We start from the raw sequence: 17,448 nt of genomic DNA, 5'->3' as shown, positions 1-17,448 counted from the left end.
AAAACAGATGAGCAGCCTGGCTAGCTCAATCGGTAGAGCGTTTGACTCTTATTTAAGAGAAGCGATCAAAAGGTTGCGGGTTCGACCCCCGCGTCGGGCTACTTACAAATATTTTTTTTTTCTATTCACCACTAAGACAGATCTATATAGATAGCTTTACAGAGTAATCGACAATGATCTGATAATGATCACGCCTCAGTAACGAATAAATATTCCAGTCTCTATTAATTACCATATAAATATAACCATGTTTTGATGAAAGAGTATTCATCTATGGTACCATTTGCTTTATGAAATATATAGCCAGCTATAACATTTTAAATCGACAACAAAGCATATTACAATTGTCCCGTGTAATTCCATTTCACCTTCTGAAGACTCAAATACAACATGATGGAAAACAATGCTATGATGATTAATAATACAATCCATAGCTTTTCTAGAAAGTTGTCTGGGAGCTTAAGTTTGTACTCTTGTTGCCTAGGACTATCGTCTTTCTTCTGATTTTTCTTAGCAAAATCTATGTTGGATGATGGGTTTCTCGAAGTGTTATATTTCTTGCAATCTGCAGATTCTAGATTGCCGATAAAATAAGGCTCTAGCATTTGAAATGCATCATCCGAATGTGCAACATCTTCAAACGCCTCAGTAGCATCCACTCCACCGCAATCAAGAAGAACTTCAGCACTACCGGGATGACTGGGTATGAAGCTTGTCACATCGTATACCTTATTGTATATTACCATCCATAAGTCATTGGAATTATCGTGACATTTGATTTGCTCTAATGTAAATACTTGCAGAGATTTCATCGTTTCCTGGCCATTTTCCTGATACCTTCGACCTACCATATCATCTGCCTTCCCTTTTCATCAATTTTAATGAATAAATTTGTCAAAAACTTCCCTATAAGTCGTAATAACTTAAGAATACTTAACCAATCTATATCTAATTTACAGAAGAAATGCTTTATGACTGAAAAATAAATACATCACGTGTATTACTGATAACTTTTCACCAACAGGATTCTGAACAGGATCAACAACAGGTATTCTAAGGTGTACAATAGTAGTTACAACGCATACTAGATCTTAAGAGGCAAAAGAGAATGAGTTATTATAATAGGAACTCATCGTCATCGTCTTCGGTTTTGCCATCTTCAAAGAAGACACATTCAGAGAAGCACAAACAAATTTTGAAGCAATTATTGAAAGAGCATGCAAATAAGACATGTGTCGATTGTAAGACGGCTGCACATCCTAGATGGGCGTCGTGGAATCTCGGATGCTTTATGTGTATAAGATGTTCAGGTATTCATAGAAGCATGGGTACACATATTTCCAAAGTGAAATCTGTTGATTTAGATGCGTGGACTGACGAGCAGGTCGAGCTGATGGTCAAATGGGGAAATGAAAGGTGTAACATATACTGGGAATCGAAATTGCCGGATGGATATGTCCCAGATCAACTGAAAATCGATAATTTTATTCGTACCAAATATGATATGAAGAAATGGACTTCTTCGTCCACAATCCCCAATCCATTATCAATTAAGGCTTCTGGAGGTCTGAACGCGGGTTTAACAGCTTCGCAACACACCAGTGAATCTCACAAGCCTAGAAACAGTGATGCAGGCTCTGCTGATCTCTTATCGGGTCATAGTTCCAAAATTCAGCCTCTGGGATCATTATTAGAAGATGATTTTGGCTCTTTCACTTCCTCCCCTTCACCTAAAGCAAGTACCCCGGTCACAACTTCAAGAAACACAAATTCTTTGAAATCAAGTCAGCAAAGGAGTAACTCGGTCACACAACAGAAAATACCCGCTCAGAATACGAACGAAGGCCCAAGCATCCAATCGGCACAGTCTACTGGCGGATCCTTTTCAAATACTAGGCCGGATTTGAAAAAGTCTATTTTATCATTATATTCGTCTCCAAAATCATCTAGTTCGAGTTTCATTCAGCCACAGCATACTTCACAAGCTCAGCCTAATATGCAAGCATCTGTAAACTCATTATCTAATTCATTAAGCGGGCTTGATTTTAATAATTCAAATACATCCACAAATTTCAATACAGTTTCTTCAATTCCATCGAGAAACTCACTGGCTTCTCAATCGACTTCTCAACAATCTCAACCACAAACTTCTAACTGGAATAATGAATGGGCAGATTCTAATGGCTCTACAGCTAGCTTGAACAATCAGTGGCCAAACAGCGGTTCGTCTAGTAATTATGGAGGTCCAGCTAAGGCTACTTCGTTAAATAGCACTAGCCTAGATGATGATTTGTTCAAGAACGTTTGGAATTGACATGGTTTTACAAAAAGTCGATTGTAATGAATATGTTATATAAACGTATATATACTACTTCTACATAGATAAGGCTAGCAATATTAATGTCCACCAGTAGTAGGCAAACCAACATAAACCTTGAAAGAATCGTAAATAAGCCATTGGAAACCAGTCAATGTACCAATCATCACAATTCTGACAGGCAAGCCATTCCAGACACCAGCAAACCCAATCTTGTTATAAATTCTACCTAAGGCTTGTCCGATACTTTCAGTTGGTTTCTTTTCAGAATTAATCTTAGAAACCATAACATCAGCTGGGTGAGATACAACAGCACAGAAAATACCAGCGATATAACCCCCTAAGAATGAGACCCCTGTCTGTTGTACTGGAGTATAATCCGCAGGCTTTTTGCCCAAATACTTGTAAATCTGTTCAACAGTCTTTTCAAAACTTGCAAACTTAACCATGGTGTAAGGAATTTGTCTAAACCATAAAGGAATTAACCCCTTGTACAAACCCGCAATACCCTCTGTAGCAGTGATTTTGGACCATCCATCCCACAAAGATGAAGCATATGGTGGAATAGTGGTTTGTGTCTTAACCTTAATTGTTTCCCATGGACACAATGCTATATCAGCTAAAAATTCAGCAGAGAATGAAGCTGCTAAAAATACTCCCGTCTTGTACTTGCTGTAAAAATCTGGTCCTACAACATCAGAATAGGTTTTCTTGAAATATTCATAAAATCCGTACTTACCAGCACCTTGGAATGAATAACCAATGAATGTTGCACCGATACCTGTGAATACAGAATCCCCCTTAGTTTTCAAAATCGTTTTCCACCCTTGCATATTTGACTTATATAATGAAGAATCAACTTGACGACGACATTTCACCAAATCTAATGGTGTAACAGACGAATGTGTTGGTCCACATGCAATAATACCACCAAGTGTACAAGCAGCATAATATTCTTTGGAAAATAATTCGATACCTCCTTTCTTACCTGAAGCTGCTCCACTGCCGGAACCTCCTACTTTATGAGAAAGTTTCTTGAGTTTATCAGTTGCCGGTTGGACAATTGCTTCAGCTAAACTATCACTACCCATTTTATAAATATCCGTATTATAATTGAATTAATCACTTAAGGTATTAATTCTAGTTAAAAATGTAGATTCCTTGGGGTTTTATATTTCATCGGCACTGATAAAGTTGCTACCAGTGCGGATCTGTCGCTTAGCAAAATAAGTGCTATAAGTATCCTACATGGCATGAATTTATAGCCTTTGGGTAATCGGAATTTACCAATACTTCTCTTACATCCAACACGACTATATGTTCTATATATGCTATATATTCTATATATTCTTCAATTGCAGTTCTTGATTTCAACTTTTTGAATACATTTGAGTTTGGTCGTCCGGCATTTGCTGCAACATCCTTGGGTAATTGTAATTTGACATATTTATGAAATTCTTATTTTGTACCTGTTAGAATAGTTGTGTAGATTTATATGCTAGTCAATCATTATTTGTATTCTAGAGCATATAATTCTACCGATGGTTTTAGTTAAATGTAGATACGTTTTTGCATTTTTCGAGCCGTAGCACTGTCAGGGAGCCAAACTATTTGAAAATGCACCACAGACTACAGAATTGAGAAACACGTAAAGGTCCTTGTCATAATAGAGGCATTTAAAAGTACAAATAGGGGGTTTATCGTATGGAAGTTGGCGGAACGAACTTATGCACGGGAGCATATCTTAGATAAAATCCGCTCGCGTGCCGATCAATTCTTCCGATACCGATATGAATAGGCCGAACGAGCCATATACTATTTCACCTAGAGTTTGCAATCTACACAGCAGATCGCTCCAATTAATATATATTGCAAAGCTATACAAGCGACAATGACGTAGGATGTAAATTGACTCAAGAGCGTTCTACTGCCCACTTGACTTCGGTGATGCTGACTTCGGCATTGGCCTTGTCGTCGTAGTCGTACCATTCACCATCACTCAAGTCAACATCATCGAAACGTGAAGTAGTCTCAGCACCACGACATTCGAACTGGCCATCAGGAATAAAATCGACAAATTCGACACCCCTGGCATCGATTTCCAATATTGACACGAACTTTCCGTTTTTCTCTATGGTCACCGTCTCCTTGGTTCTGGTAATCGAAGCAGAATGTTCGCCTTTACATTCACGGCATCTGAAAACGAAACTAGCTTCTCCTCTGGATCCACCCATTTCATGTTTTTCAAATCTATTGATCGTCACTGGTTTTCCGTGCACCTGTCTACACGAAGTGCATTGTATGTTAAATGTGTATTCAAATGGATTTTCAGTTGTGTCTACTGGTTGTAAGTCGGTGACATTATCCAATTCTGCTGACGCCTTCAAAAAATACTTGACCATGATGTATATTCGTAAATAATTCGTAATCAATTGTCGTTATCATAGACTTTTATTTAGTACTGGTGTATGGAAATTTATTTGTGCGACGGTCGAAATTTCATCGATCATCATTGCTCAAGTCATCACATACAAGATCGATGTTTATGCTTATAGATATGAAGTACTCCTGATATGCCATCTGACAGATATAATCCTCTTCAGTATACTATTCTTCTTTTTATACTAGTTTCTCTATTCATTGTACCCCCTATTTTAGGATCTCTCAATTTGCTTATTCTAGCTAAAATCTTGAATCATATTGCAAGCAAATGCAAATTTTAGAGCACTTTTAAGACCAGTATTCAATCACAACACTTCTAATAACTTGATCTAATTGGACTGGTCCTAGTCAGTCCTGGTAGAGTCCAATTCTTTGTTAATGTAGTACTTCGGTGCCGTTATTGCAACTTGCAACACGCACGACTTATCTATACTACAAAATTGCGAGGAAGGTTTTATTCAGTGAAATCTAATGTTTCTGATCAACAATTAGTTATTCCAAACTTAGCTATTGAGTTATAAACACACAGGATCACGTACTCCTTACAATCATTTCTAGCGGTTTGAAAGATCTGTTGGATTAGTTAGCAATAAAACACACGTTGAACCCTTTTTAGAGGGAGCTGTATACAAATTATTAATACTCATGGTTAACAAGAATCCTCGAGATCCACTGGAATCGCCGCTCTCTCCATTAGAGAGAGACTTCTCAGATAGAGTTCAGGGCGAAGACTTGGAGTTTCGGGCATCAGATGACGGCATATATCGCATAATACATAAGAAAAGTCAGCTATATGCATTCGAGCCATCCAAGCTATTATCTAAATTCACGGCCACCCAGTTGGTGACAATATCAGGGGCTGCATCGGGATTTCTAGCGGGGGTGGTGGTATGTCCATTAGATGTTGTTAAAACCCGGTTTCAAGCCCAGGGGGCGATGGCACAAAGCACGGGTAGTTTGGTGAACAAAGAATATAGAGGTTTTCTAGGTGCCTTCAAAACAATATTACGAGAAGAAGGTATTAGAGGATTATATAGAGGGTTGGTTCCTATAACAATTGGATATTTGCCTACTTGGACTATATACTTCACTATCTATGAACGGGCCAAGTTGTTCTATCCAGACTTTTTGAAGTCTCATTTTAACTTAGAAATTCATGCATTAAACCATTTCTGTTCAGCATTGACAGCGGGAATGACATCTTCTATAGCGGTAAATCCAATTTGGGTTGTTAAAACTAGATTGATGATCCAGACAGGTTCGGGGACTACAATTGATAAAAGCATCGCTAAGGATAAATCCGCTTCAAAACCAAAAATCGAAAGAACATACTATAAAGGTACATTGGATGCAATTAGAACAATGTACAAAGAAGAAGGAATTAGAGTTTTTTATAGTGGGCTCATTCCTTCTTTATTTGGTTTGTTGCATGTTGGTATCCATTTTCCAGTGTATGAGAAATTGAAGTTGTGGCTCGAGTGTGATTTGAATTCCACTACATCTGACCAACAACAGAGCACCTTAGGGAGGTTAATAATAGCATCTTCAGTGTCTAAAATGATAGCAAGCACGATCACCTATCCTCATGAAATCCTCAGAACAAGAATGCAGATACAGTCTTCTAATGGCAAGAAATCAGATAAACATAAGGGAAAATTAATTAGTTCAATCGTGAAAATATACCAGAAAGAGGGTTTCAAAGGCTTTTATGCGGGATATGGTATAAATTTAGTTAGAACTGTACCAGCAAGTGCAGTCACATTGGTTAGTTTCGAATACTTTAAAACTTATTTATTAGAGGTTAGTGGGAAACAATAGACATATAGCATTTTATTCAATTAGCATTTTTACCAACACGTTATCTATTTAGAAGTTTTTATCTATTATAAATTGTATATTATCTGATAATTATGTACTCGCTTTATCAACCCCCCAAATTATATAAGTGCGCGATCACAGCCATGAACATGAAAATTCTTGGATCATAAACAACAATAATTCCTTTAGATTACCGCCTAGCTATGAAGTTATCCTTTGTTAGAGCTGCCATCTGTTTCACCTTATTGCTGTCAGCTTTAGGAAAACCAGCTGCCATAGGGAAAGGTGGATCGCTTGAGCTGGTAGCTGATAGATTAGAAATAGAGAAAGATGTGGTACCAGATGTTGATGCTAACGTGGAAAATGAAAAGCCAAGTAAGAAGATAGGTCAGGAAACCAGCCAAGGTTTAGAGAGTAAAAGTATAAAAGAGGGTGCCACTTTGGAAGAGGAGGGAGAAGTGGATGTTAAACCAAAGGTAGAAAATTCAGATGTTCAATTGCCAGAGGAATTAACATTAGCTGATTTTGCACAATCTACTAGTAGTCAACTTTCGTTTGTTGAATTTTATTCACCTTATTGTTCTCATTGTAAGCAATTAGCGCCAACATGGGAAGCTACATATAAAGAGTTTTATCCTGAGATGAAAGAATTGAATATTCAAATGAGGCAAGTTAATTGTATTGAGAGTGGTGATTTGTGTGATAAGGAAAGCGTAGATTCTTTTCCAAGTTTAAGATTATACGTTCCAGACACAGATAAAGTTACAGGAGATCTTATTCCAGGCAAACTGAGATTTGTTGGTTCATTTCCAAGATCGCTAATGAGGACATCCGACAATTTTAAGAAATATATGAAGAATGCCGTGGCTGAATATGACTCGGGAGCCATAAACTTGCCTAGTTCATCGCAGTTATTAACCGTAGATGAATTGTTAAAGGTTGTTGCTGGTGATATTGAACAAGCACATTTCGTAGCGTTCTTCCCATCATACGATAAACAATGGAAAGAGAGTGATTCTCAAAGCAAAAACTTATTTCCTTCAACTTGTGTCGATTGTTACGAATACAAACAAATTTGGGGTAGATTATCGAATCAAATATTAAGTACAGTTAAGTCAGCCCACGTTAATTGTCGCTCTAACCCAAATATTTGTGAAAAGTTAGGTTTCAAGGATTTGACAACTGGGTCTGGGAGACCAACACTTCCTAAATTTGCAATGTTTTTGCCTGAAAAGACAGGAATAGTAAGATTTGATTACAAAGGAGCTTACACATTATCTGATTTGAAAGCTTTTGCAAGTAGATTGTATGAGAGCTCTCAATATGAAAAAATATCTGCTACTACATTATCGGAAATTATGGAGTATAAAAATAACTTGCCGTTTGAACCATTGAAGTCTTATTATCCTTTAAACAATAAAGTGTCCGTTGTATTTTATTATGACGAAGAGACAGTTACCGAAGAAGATAGAGCTATTTTACCATACTTATTAGAGTATGTAATGAAGTCACCATTCAATGTCTACTTATACACAGCGAAAAACAAAAAGTTTGAAAGGAATGTTGTGACCCAAGCTGAAAATTTGGTACAATTTATAAACTATGATGAAGATGCACCACCAAAGAAATTTAACAAGGCTATGCATTTAGCTACAACATTGACAGCTAAACCTACTATATTGGTTTACAGAGATAATACATTATTCACAAGTATATATCAAAACTTTGCTCCTGAAGATATGAGAAATCATAACAAGATTGAAGAATTCATAAAGAAGAACCAATTTCCATTGTATCAGGAATTAACACCCGAATTAATAAAGCATTATTTTAATCCTAATAAAGAAGAGGCGGGAGCTGATAAAGTGGTAGTTACGTTTATTAATTCAGAGGATGCTAGAACTACTAACGAAGCACTCTATAATATGTCATTAATTGCTCATGATTATTATTCTTTGAAGCAAGAATATTATTTCAATGATATGACAAAGCGTAGAGAAGAGAAAGCCCAGAATGCCGCTCGTTTGCAACAAAAAAATGCAGACAGTGTTAAGGTTATTAAGGAAATGAGAAAAAAAGTTCCTCATTTCTTCGACTCTCACGAAGTTTTGTTTACATTTATTGATGTTTGTAACCACCCTAACTTAGCTCAAGCACAAGGATGGGATATTAGTAAGGCCAATTATAAACCTGGTGATGCAATTATCGTTACCAAAGATGATAGAAAGTATTGGGACACCAATATTTTTGGTAAAAAGTTGACCAATGACCCATATGAATTGAAACCAGTCTTGCAGTATTTATTAGACCCAGAATTATTATTTGGAAAGGTGCATGAAAGAGATGTCAGATTGAAGTCCAAATTAGTCGGCAGTCCATATGGTGATAGTTTTAGATTTATGGATACCGTTCACCAACATGGATTCTTTGGGTATATTTTCTTCCTTATTGCTGCATACACCCTAGTTGCCGGTGTCAGAAAATACCTTAGCATGAGAAGAAAATCTGCCTCGAGGACATCAAACGGGTTGGGAATATTAGGGAACCTTGATAAAAAAGACTAAGATATACACATGTCATGTACATATAATGCTATCCTAGAACCTGCAACTCTCTCGCTTCTGTTTCAATCAATTTTTTATAGCTATTACTTAGTTCTTTAATACTAAAGTCAATGCCAGGAACCCCACTCACTTCACTAAAAGGCGGTATAACCATTTTCGGTGGGATTTTAGTACCTCTTCGTATCAAACAACAGTCATAAACTATCGATAAGTTTCCCAAGGTGCACTCCGGTTCCACCAATACCCTACTTCCTATATTAGCCAGCCTCACTACCGAATTCTTACCGATTATGGTATACCCTCCGATCAGTAACGGTCCATGTATGGATTTTTCATCCTCATATTTTAACACAGGCGGTGAGATCTTGGCACCAGTACCCAAATAGCAGCATTTTCCAATCTGGATCGTAGATTGTTGTTTTCCAGCTATCTTCACATCTCCTTGTAATAAGACCTCATCATTGATTGTACAATTACCGTTGATTAAAATACTATTTGATCCGAATATTTTCGACTTCTTTGAAATCCTATTCCCACTTGTAGTTTCTATCCAATCCATGAGTTTCTATTACTTATATGTTTAGCTATATCACCTATCTAATGAATAACAGAACGTACAATAACAGTTACGTAATCATAAAAAAAGTCCGAAATGTTCAACGCGTGTTCTTTTCGTACTTAAATAGACAACGTTTCCATATATATTATTCTTTAACTTGGTATTCATTAGTGATAATAGTTATAATGTCAGATAAGTTGTTCAAAATCGATTGTGGTTACCAAAATTACGACTGGGGTAAGCTTGGATCCAGCTCAGCTGTTGCACAATTTGCATCCAATTCTAATCGTGACATTAAGATCGATGAATCAAAACCATACGCTGAATTATGGATGGGAACCCATCCTTCTGTTCCATCAGTTGCTGTTGATGCTGGTAAATACTCCGGTAAGACTTTAAGAGATTTGGTTGGAGAAGAGCCAGAAAAGTACTTGCATAAATCCATTATAGACAAGTTTGGATCTTCTAAGGAATTACCATTCTTATTCAAGGTATTATCCATCGAGAAGGTTTTGTCTATTCAAGCTCACCCAGACAAGAAGTTGGGAGCACAGTTACATGCTGCTGATCCTAAGAACTACCCAGATGACAACCACAAACCGGAAATGGCTATTGCTGTCACTGATTTCGAGGGATTCTGTGGATTCAAGCCTTTAGCAGAGTTGGCCAAGACATTGCAAACTATTCCAGAACTTAAGGAAGTGATTGGAGATGAAATAGTCGCAGAATTCGTAGGAGGAATCAAGCCAGAAGCTGAGTTGGGCTCACAAGAAGACTCGGCTAACAGAAAGTTGTTACAAAAGGTATTTGGTAAATTAATGAACACCGATGAAACTTTCGTTGCCAAGAAAGCTGAATCGTTGGTTGAAAGAACCAAATCCCAGCCAGAATTGTTTGGTGTCATCTCACCTAAATTGGCAGAATTAATACAACGTTTGAACAAGCAATTCCCTAATGACATCGGTTTGTTCTGTGGATGTTTGTTATTGAACCATGTTTGCTTGGTTGCTGGTGAAGCTATGTTTTTACAAGCCAAAGATCCTCACGCGTACATCAGTGGGGATATCATTGAATGTATGGCTGCCTCTGATAACGTTGTCAGAGCTGGTTTTACACCTAAATTCAAGGATGTCAAGAACTTAGTTGAAATGTTGACTTATTCATACGACTCAGTCGAAAAGCAAAAGATGCCTTTACTTCCATTTAACAAGTCCAGAGGTGCTGCTGACAAGTCTGTCTTATATGATCCTCCTATTGCTGAATTTGCTGTTTTACAAACCATTTTCGACAAGAAGGCCGGCGCAACCCAACATTTTGATGGTTTCGATGGTCCATCTATTTTCATCTGTACCAATGGTAGTGGATCTGTAAAGATTAAGGGCGATTCTGATGCCAAGCAAGTTGATACTGGTAATGTCTACTTTGTTGCCCCAGGTGTCGAAATCGACTTGGTTTCTTCTTCCCAAAACGAACAGTTCACTACATACAGAGCCTTCGTGGAAGCACAATAAGTTCTCTGATAATAATATTAATACTACATATGTAGGTAAAATAGAAGCGTAATATACTGTGTTAATAGTAAATCTAGATATCTGCCAGTTTTTCGCGTGTCAATTTTATTCTAAGCGAAAGCCTTCGGATACATCCTGATGCAAGACCCTAATTTCCAAGAAAAGGATTCTTGAATTGTATCTATACTGATAATACTCTCAAAGTATAAATAGCTTATAACGAAGAGATACACGCAGATCAATTGAATAATAGTCGAAGAATAGACTTTAAGAGAGAATTGAATACGACAAACCAATATGAGTGAAATAGCCGAACCACAACCACAAGTAGATATAACAATTCCTGAAGAACAACCGGAACAGGAACAAACAAGGAAACCACAGGAGACAGAGGAAGAACGTGCCGAGAGGTTGGCTAAACAAGAAGAAGTCGATAGTCGCTCGGTGTACGTGGGAAATGTGGATTATCAATCGACTCCTGAGCAATTGGAGTCATTTTTTAAAGTTGTCGGGGTGATTGAAAGGATTACCATCTTGTTTGATAAATATTCGGGATTACCCAAGGGATATGCCTACGTGGAGTTTGAAACCCCAGAAAGCGTGGACAGGGCAATTGAGGAATTGCACGGTAAGGAGTTCAGAGGTAGAGATTTGAGAGTTACTCCAAAGAGAACTAATTTACCTGGATTTAAAAAGAGGGGTGGATTTAGAGGAAGGGGACGTGGTAGAGGACGCGGAGGCTTCAGAGGTAGAGGACGCGGTGGATTCCGTGGTAAGGGTCGTGGTGATTCTGGAGATGAGAGTGAGAGAAAAAGTGCTAACGAAAACACAGAATCTGCTACCAAAGAAGAGTAAGATGTCCTTACGAATGAATTAAACGTACCAATTCTATCAGTTTTGGGTATTTATGGGAGTCGAGTCTTATACTGAGTTGATAGGACCGATTAATATTATTGCTTTATTTTTATTTCTTTGATGCTTTCACTTTTCCTTTCTTTTTAATAATCTCCCAATGATACACCTGATAACCATGTGTGTATGCTAGTCTTAATTACATATTATTGCATGTTATGATGTCCGTCTTAGGATAAGTAGTTAGTATATTAAACTCCGGTCTGCATATAAAAAATCACCAAATTTTTTTTTTTTCAGTACTAAAAAAATTATATTCCACTCATCTCAAGCATTTAAAAGTATATTCCTTATCATTTGCAAGAAATAGTATATAAGATAGGCCGGAATGACGTCTGTAAGAAAGAGAAAGATGAACCGTTCATCGGTTCGTAAGAATACGAGAAGAGTCAAGGATAAAAAGAGAAATGTTAATATTCATTCCAACCCAATCATCGCTGCTAACTGGGATAAATCATTGACTTTACAACAAAATTATAAGAAGCTTGGATTGAGAGCAAAGTTGGGATTTTTAGCTGGAGGAAAAGAACAAGATGTGAAAACGTTATCTGAAATAAAGGCCGCAGATTCTACCCCAAAGCCATCGCTTTCTGAAATCGAACAAACTACAGACCCTGCCAAGATACCGGAAGGTGAAGCTCGTATAATCAGAGATCCTGAAACGAACGAGGTGACCAAGGTTATTTACGGGACAATGAAAGTGGGTCCTAAGCCTGAAGCAGAAGAGCAGAGCTCATCTGTGATTAAACAGTTAGAAGAATACGCTCAAAAACACGCACAAGTCAAAAAAGAAAGAAAACCTTCTGCTAGAGAAAATGAGTGGTTAGAGAAGTTACACGAAAAGCATGGCGATGATTATGATAAAATGATGTGGGACAAGAAGTTAAATATATACCAACAGAGTGCTGGTGATTTAAGAAGAAGAATCACTAAATGGAAAAAAGCCCATAATGTTGAGTAAATCGGTGCTATACCATATATATTTGCATAAATCTTTTCTAATTTTAATAGTGTATATTAATTTCATCTTTCCTATTTTAGGAAGACTTTCATTACTTTCATTTTAAATATATACAAAAATTGCCAATTAAAACCTAGGTGGATGCTGTTGCTCTAATACTTTATCGACGATACCTTCCATAATCTCTTTTAATTCGCAGTCATCATATAAATCAATGAGCTTCTTCTTTCCATCATTCTGTTCATTATCTTGCATTTCAATCATTTCGACAAAACTTGGGTCTATTGGGACATTGCCGAGAAATTTCAAGTCCAAATTTTCACTTAGCTCTTTACCACCACCACTCAGGAAGATATTGGTGCATTCAGAGCAATGCGGGCATATAAACCCACTCATATTCTCTACAACGCCTAGTACATCAAAGTTGACTTTTTTACAAAAATTGATCTCTTTACGAACATCGGCAGTTGCAACTTGTTGTGGCGTAGTAACGATGATAGCCCCATCTGGATTTGCCCAACGTAACTCTTCTGCTATAGCAATATGCTCGTCTGAAGTTCCTGGTGGAGTGTCAATCAACAAGTAATCTAACGGGACATTATTTTCGCCGCCACTCCACACTACGTCTTTAAGAAACTGTCTAATCATGGCCGTTTTTTTTGGACCTCTCCATACCACAGAGCTATTTCTATTTCCTATCAAGAATCCTAAGGACATTAACGATAAATTCCCCCTCTTCTTTTGTTCATCTTTTTCCTGTCCATTATTATACACCGATACCGGAACCCATCCTGCGGACGATTGATGGACCTGTTTTGTTTCTACTCCAAACATCCGGGGTAAAGACGGCCCAGTTAAGTCTATATCCAATACCCCAGTGTTAAACCCTTTATTAACAAGTGTCAAGGCAGTTTGTGTAGTAACAGATGATTTTCCAACTCCTCCTTTACCTGATAATATTAATATTATATGCTTGACATTCAGCAACGATTTTGGACTCTCTTGGGGCTCAGCTGGATCCATATTCTATTATTCTATTATAAGTTAGATCCTGACTTTGTATAAGCTTCTACTGCTTTCAATATCTTCTTTAAAAATTCTTTTTTTTACCTTACTAATCTCTAATCTGATAATGAATTTTTTTGGAGCTGATTGAATACGCGGTGTTCAATTTGATCTTCAATACTCAGTTATTATTATGTTTTTTTGGAGATAATCTAGGATTCTGAAAGCAAATATGAGTTCAAGATATTCAAATAATGGCGGAGCACATCAGAGAGATTTGAGGACCCAATTATTTGCTACACCACAAAGAAGTCCTGCCAATAACACACCGCTTTCAAGATCAGATTCTCCATACGATAAAGCTCCAGCTGCATCAGCAAAATATAACGAATCTTACTTACTGTCGCTTGAATCACAGAATAATGATGAGGTCGATACAATGAGCCAAAAGGTTAATTTGTTGAAAAATTTGGGAGTTAAAATGGGTACAGAAATCAATAAATCGATTAAATTGAATGACGATATAACCAATTCAATGGAAAAAGGGAAAATAACATTGAAGAATACATGGAATAAGATGATTGTAATGAGTCAAAGAGCGGGTATAAGTTGGAGGATGTGGTTATTGGTGTTTGGTGTGATAACGATATGGTTTTTCTGGGTATGGCTATTTTAGAAGTGTCATATATTGCATGGTGAATCCGTGACTCTGTAAACGAACATATACTTCGATTAATGCCATGTTTCTGTAGTCATAGGATATAAATCTATACGGTTCTATATAACCTAATTTCATTTATAATAAAAGACGTTAAGGCATTTATAAAAGGCCCTTCAATCTAGATATTGATTTTAAGCTCATGGAATCAGCATTATCATCGTGTACTTCTTGGGGTAGACCGTTCCACAGAATAACTTCATTCTCATCATTGTCATTACTACTGGATTCATTAGAATTTGGTCTTGCAAGAACCATGGTGCCAGTCACTGTGAAATCATTGATACTACTTGCACCAACTGTAGGCTGTGTATTTATAGTACTAGCAGCAATGTTTTTGATTTCAGGCATAAGGGTATTGTGCTTTTTTGAAGAGTCACTTACAATACCTGTAATTCGTATTTTGGGGAATGGAGGCACATTTGAATTTGGTTGGATTTTCATTGGGGGCAATTTTAGTATGGACCTTTTGGGTTTCAAAGAATGATGAGACGGCTTATGCTTTGGTGTTGGGGATATATCTTTTCTTTGGTAAATACGGCGCTTGTGAATTTGTTGAGTTCTTTCTAGATGTAGTCTTTTCTTTTTCTTTTTCTTCTTTAAATCGGCTTTAAGTAACGTGTAATATTGGTCAGCATATGTGTTAGTTTTGTTATCACTCGATTCGCTACTCATGGAATCAAGGTCTGATGACTCGGAAGTCATATTGGGTTCACTTTCTATATCATTATCTTCAGGATCAGTATTCAAGCCTGACGTATCATCACTGCTCATATGAAAGCTCTCCAACGCGACTAGAGAGTCTGTCAATGCCCTCTTTGCCATAGAATCCTCACTATGATCACTGAAATGTGACAAATGATCATCATCTTCGTGATTATTGCATTCACATGTTGGCTTCTCTTTCATTTTCTGAAATGTTTCAGACGTGATGGGCGATCCATTGATTCTTAGTTTTTTGAAATGCGATGTTTGTAGTGTTGATTTGACCGTAGCTGGAGACTTCACATTGATAGCCATGTTACTTAATGATGGTCGAACAGATAATCTTCGATCATTTGATATTGGATCTTCAATAATTGACGAATATAATAAGCTCAAAGGGTTTCCTGGTTTGAAAGTAGAAAGACTTGTGGACTGACCGCTTGTACTATCATTTATTTCGTTTTCATCGAAAAAAATATCATTGAGTTCGGAATTCTTGTTGAATTCCTGTTTAGTGAATATATCAACATCGTTATACTTATTCAGTTGAAGGTCCCTATATTTGTTTATAGATGAGGACATGAATAGCTCGAATTGCTCTGCATCCATATCTTCCTCTTCTACAATAGGGGGAGTCTGCTGTATTACTGGTTTATCGTTTATATCTTGTAAGAGTGGTAGATTTTTACGATTCACGTTTGGTTCTGACATCGGATCTCTTTCAGTCAAAGCCTCATCCGATACTTTATTAACTGGTGATGCTGGTTTAATTTCTGACTTTCTTCCTTTCTGAGAAAGCATCTTATGTATATACGGATATTCTTGCTTTCTCCGAGAATTTGGTTGTCCTAGGATTTCATCCGTTTTCATTCTGTTTACCCTGTGGTCTATTTTTGAAAGTCTCTGGGTCAATCCTCGAATCTTACCCGAAGCTTTTGCTGATAATTCTAATAGAATCTCTATTTCGTCGTCAATAGTACTCTCTGTGCCTAACAGAAGTAAACTAGCAGAATTATTGTGCATGCTGTTCGAATTACTTCCATTATTGCTTATCGCTTTTCTTAACTTTTTATTTCTTACTGCAATATTCTTACTTAATGAATGGGCAATTTTTGCAATTTCAATGTTTTTGAATTGAATCTTTTGTTCAATTGAAAGTTTCCTTCGAATTTCACTCTTCAAATCATTCTGGTAACTAGTAGCCACTTTTATCATAGAATCAACAACCTCTTGAGATTCTTCCTTCAAATCATCACATATAATACGGTCTAACTTAAATTCCTCAATTGAAGGGAGCCTAGGCATATCTTTCGGAAAATTTGGCTTATACTTTCTATCCGCTTTCTTTACTCCATGGTCGTCGAAATTAGATTTATTTGGTATTTCATTGTCATAATTTAAAGACATTATTAAACATTCAATAATTTTACTTGAACTCTATCCAAATCATCCAGTTTAAGATAACGCCACTAATTCAATCTATATTTAAGGTCCTATGTTTGTAGTACTCTAAAGGTGGAAGTAAATATTGCAGATCAATTCGCATAATTTTTATTTTACGATCGAAACAAAGACAGTATGTACCTCGGCCAAAATAACGATAAGACAATATGAATCCTTGACTCTACACTTATAATATAAGCTAAACCTCATATGTCGCTAATATCACACATTTAAGTTATGTTAACTATGGAAAAATATATACATATAAATAGGCCAGTTTGGGAATAAAAAATCGCTAGCGTTTTCTTTGAATCACAACTACTGATTTAGAAATGTTACGAAAAGTACAGGTGTACGATGTATCTCATGAATTCGATTAAATCTCTACACGTTATATGAAAAAGTAAAAAGAATTTCTATTTAGAATCGATTTCGCAATCACTTTAGTTTTAGTAGCCTGTGGAAGGTCTGAAATATAAAAGTAGAGTTACAG

General features: G+C 36.8%; 13 protein-coding genes across 13 annotated transcripts; 7 read left to right on the top strand and 6 right to left on the bottom strand.

Annotated features, from left to right (window-relative positions):
* Positions 1-338: 338 nt before the first annotated feature.
* Positions 339-812, bottom strand: AC631_04052 (uncharacterized protein; the record flags this gene model as incomplete). The annotated part of the gene is made up of 1 exon (XM_015612881.1): positions 339-812. One exon carries the CDS (start codon positions 810-812, stop codon positions 339-341), a length of 474 nt encoding a protein of 157 aa, XP_015466314.1.
* A 296-nt stretch (positions 813-1,108) lies between these two features.
* Positions 1,109-2,314, top strand: AGE2 (Age2p; the record flags this gene model as incomplete). The annotated part of the gene is made up of 1 exon (XM_015612880.1): positions 1,109-2,314. One exon carries the CDS (start codon positions 1,109-1,111, stop codon positions 2,312-2,314), a length of 1,206 nt encoding a protein of 401 aa, XP_015466313.1.
* Positions 2,315-2,397: 83 nt separating this feature from the next.
* AC631_04050 (Cu/Pi carrier) lies at positions 2,398-3,408 on the bottom strand (the record flags this gene model as incomplete). Its single annotated transcript, XM_015612879.1, has 1 exon — positions 2,398-3,408. One exon carries the CDS (start codon positions 3,406-3,408, stop codon positions 2,398-2,400), a length of 1,011 nt encoding a protein of 336 aa, XP_015466312.1.
* Positions 3,409-4,230: 822 nt separating this feature from the next.
* AC631_04049 (uncharacterized protein) lies at positions 4,231-4,719 on the bottom strand (the record flags this gene model as incomplete). Its single annotated transcript, XM_015612878.1, has 1 exon — positions 4,231-4,719. One exon carries the CDS (start codon positions 4,717-4,719, stop codon positions 4,231-4,233), a length of 489 nt encoding a protein of 162 aa, XP_015466311.1.
* Positions 4,720-5,404: 685 nt separating this feature from the next.
* On the top strand, positions 5,405-6,577 carry AC631_04048 (NAD+ transporter; the record flags this gene model as incomplete). Its single annotated transcript, XM_015612877.1, has 1 exon — positions 5,405-6,577. The coding sequence occupies one exon, from the start codon at positions 5,405-5,407 to the stop codon at positions 6,575-6,577; it is 1,173 nt and encodes a 390-aa protein (XP_015466310.1).
* Positions 6,578-6,780: 203 nt separating this feature from the next.
* On the top strand, positions 6,781-9,141 carry AC631_04047 (protein disulfide isomerase; the record flags this gene model as incomplete). Its single annotated transcript, XM_015612876.1, has 1 exon — positions 6,781-9,141. One exon carries the CDS (start codon positions 6,781-6,783, stop codon positions 9,139-9,141), a length of 2,361 nt encoding a protein of 786 aa, XP_015466309.1.
* A 28-nt stretch (positions 9,142-9,169) lies between these two features.
* AC631_04046 (uncharacterized protein) lies at positions 9,170-9,700 on the bottom strand (the record flags this gene model as incomplete). The annotated part of the gene is made up of 1 exon (XM_015612875.1): positions 9,170-9,700. The coding sequence occupies one exon, from the start codon at positions 9,698-9,700 to the stop codon at positions 9,170-9,172; it is 531 nt and encodes a 176-aa protein (XP_015466308.1).
* A 185-nt stretch (positions 9,701-9,885) lies between these two features.
* On the top strand, positions 9,886-11,211 carry PMI1 (mannose-6-phosphate isomerase; the record flags this gene model as incomplete). The annotated part of the gene is made up of 1 exon (XM_015612874.1): positions 9,886-11,211. The coding sequence occupies one exon, from the start codon at positions 9,886-9,888 to the stop codon at positions 11,209-11,211; it is 1,326 nt and encodes a 441-aa protein (XP_015466307.1).
* Positions 11,212-11,508: 297 nt separating this feature from the next.
* AC631_04044 (uncharacterized protein) lies at positions 11,509-12,066 on the top strand (the record flags this gene model as incomplete). Its single annotated transcript, XM_015612873.1, has 1 exon — positions 11,509-12,066. The coding sequence occupies one exon, from the start codon at positions 11,509-11,511 to the stop codon at positions 12,064-12,066; it is 558 nt and encodes a 185-aa protein (XP_015466306.1).
* Positions 12,067-12,475: 409 nt separating this feature from the next.
* AC631_04043 (uncharacterized protein) lies at positions 12,476-13,084 on the top strand (the record flags this gene model as incomplete). Its single annotated transcript, XM_015612872.1, has 1 exon — positions 12,476-13,084. One exon carries the CDS (start codon positions 12,476-12,478, stop codon positions 13,082-13,084), a length of 609 nt encoding a protein of 202 aa, XP_015466305.1.
* Positions 13,085-13,210: 126 nt separating this feature from the next.
* AC631_04042 (iron-sulfur cluster assembly protein) lies at positions 13,211-14,107 on the bottom strand (the record flags this gene model as incomplete). Its single annotated transcript, XM_015612871.1, has 1 exon — positions 13,211-14,107. One exon carries the CDS (start codon positions 14,105-14,107, stop codon positions 13,211-13,213), a length of 897 nt encoding a protein of 298 aa, XP_015466304.1.
* A 214-nt stretch (positions 14,108-14,321) lies between these two features.
* AC631_04041 (uncharacterized protein) lies at positions 14,322-14,765 on the top strand (the record flags this gene model as incomplete). Its single annotated transcript, XM_015612870.1, has 1 exon — positions 14,322-14,765. The coding sequence occupies one exon, from the start codon at positions 14,322-14,324 to the stop codon at positions 14,763-14,765; it is 444 nt and encodes a 147-aa protein (XP_015466303.1).
* A 144-nt stretch (positions 14,766-14,909) lies between these two features.
* Positions 14,910-16,919, bottom strand: AC631_04040 (uncharacterized protein; the record flags this gene model as incomplete). Its single annotated transcript, XM_015612869.1, has 1 exon — positions 14,910-16,919. The coding sequence occupies one exon, from the start codon at positions 16,917-16,919 to the stop codon at positions 14,910-14,912; it is 2,010 nt and encodes a 669-aa protein (XP_015466302.1).
* Between the last annotated feature and the right edge of the window lie 529 nt (positions 16,920-17,448).

Source organism: Debaryomyces fabryi (assembly GCF_001447935.2).
Source record: "Debaryomyces fabryi strain CBS 789 chromosome Unknown contig00098, whole genome shotgun sequence".
NCBI classification, from domain to species: domain Eukaryota; kingdom Fungi; phylum Ascomycota; class Pichiomycetes; order Serinales; family Debaryomycetaceae; genus Debaryomyces; species Debaryomyces fabryi.
Note: the sequence above shows the minus strand (reverse complement) of the source record. Positions and strands in the feature narration are given on the sequence as shown.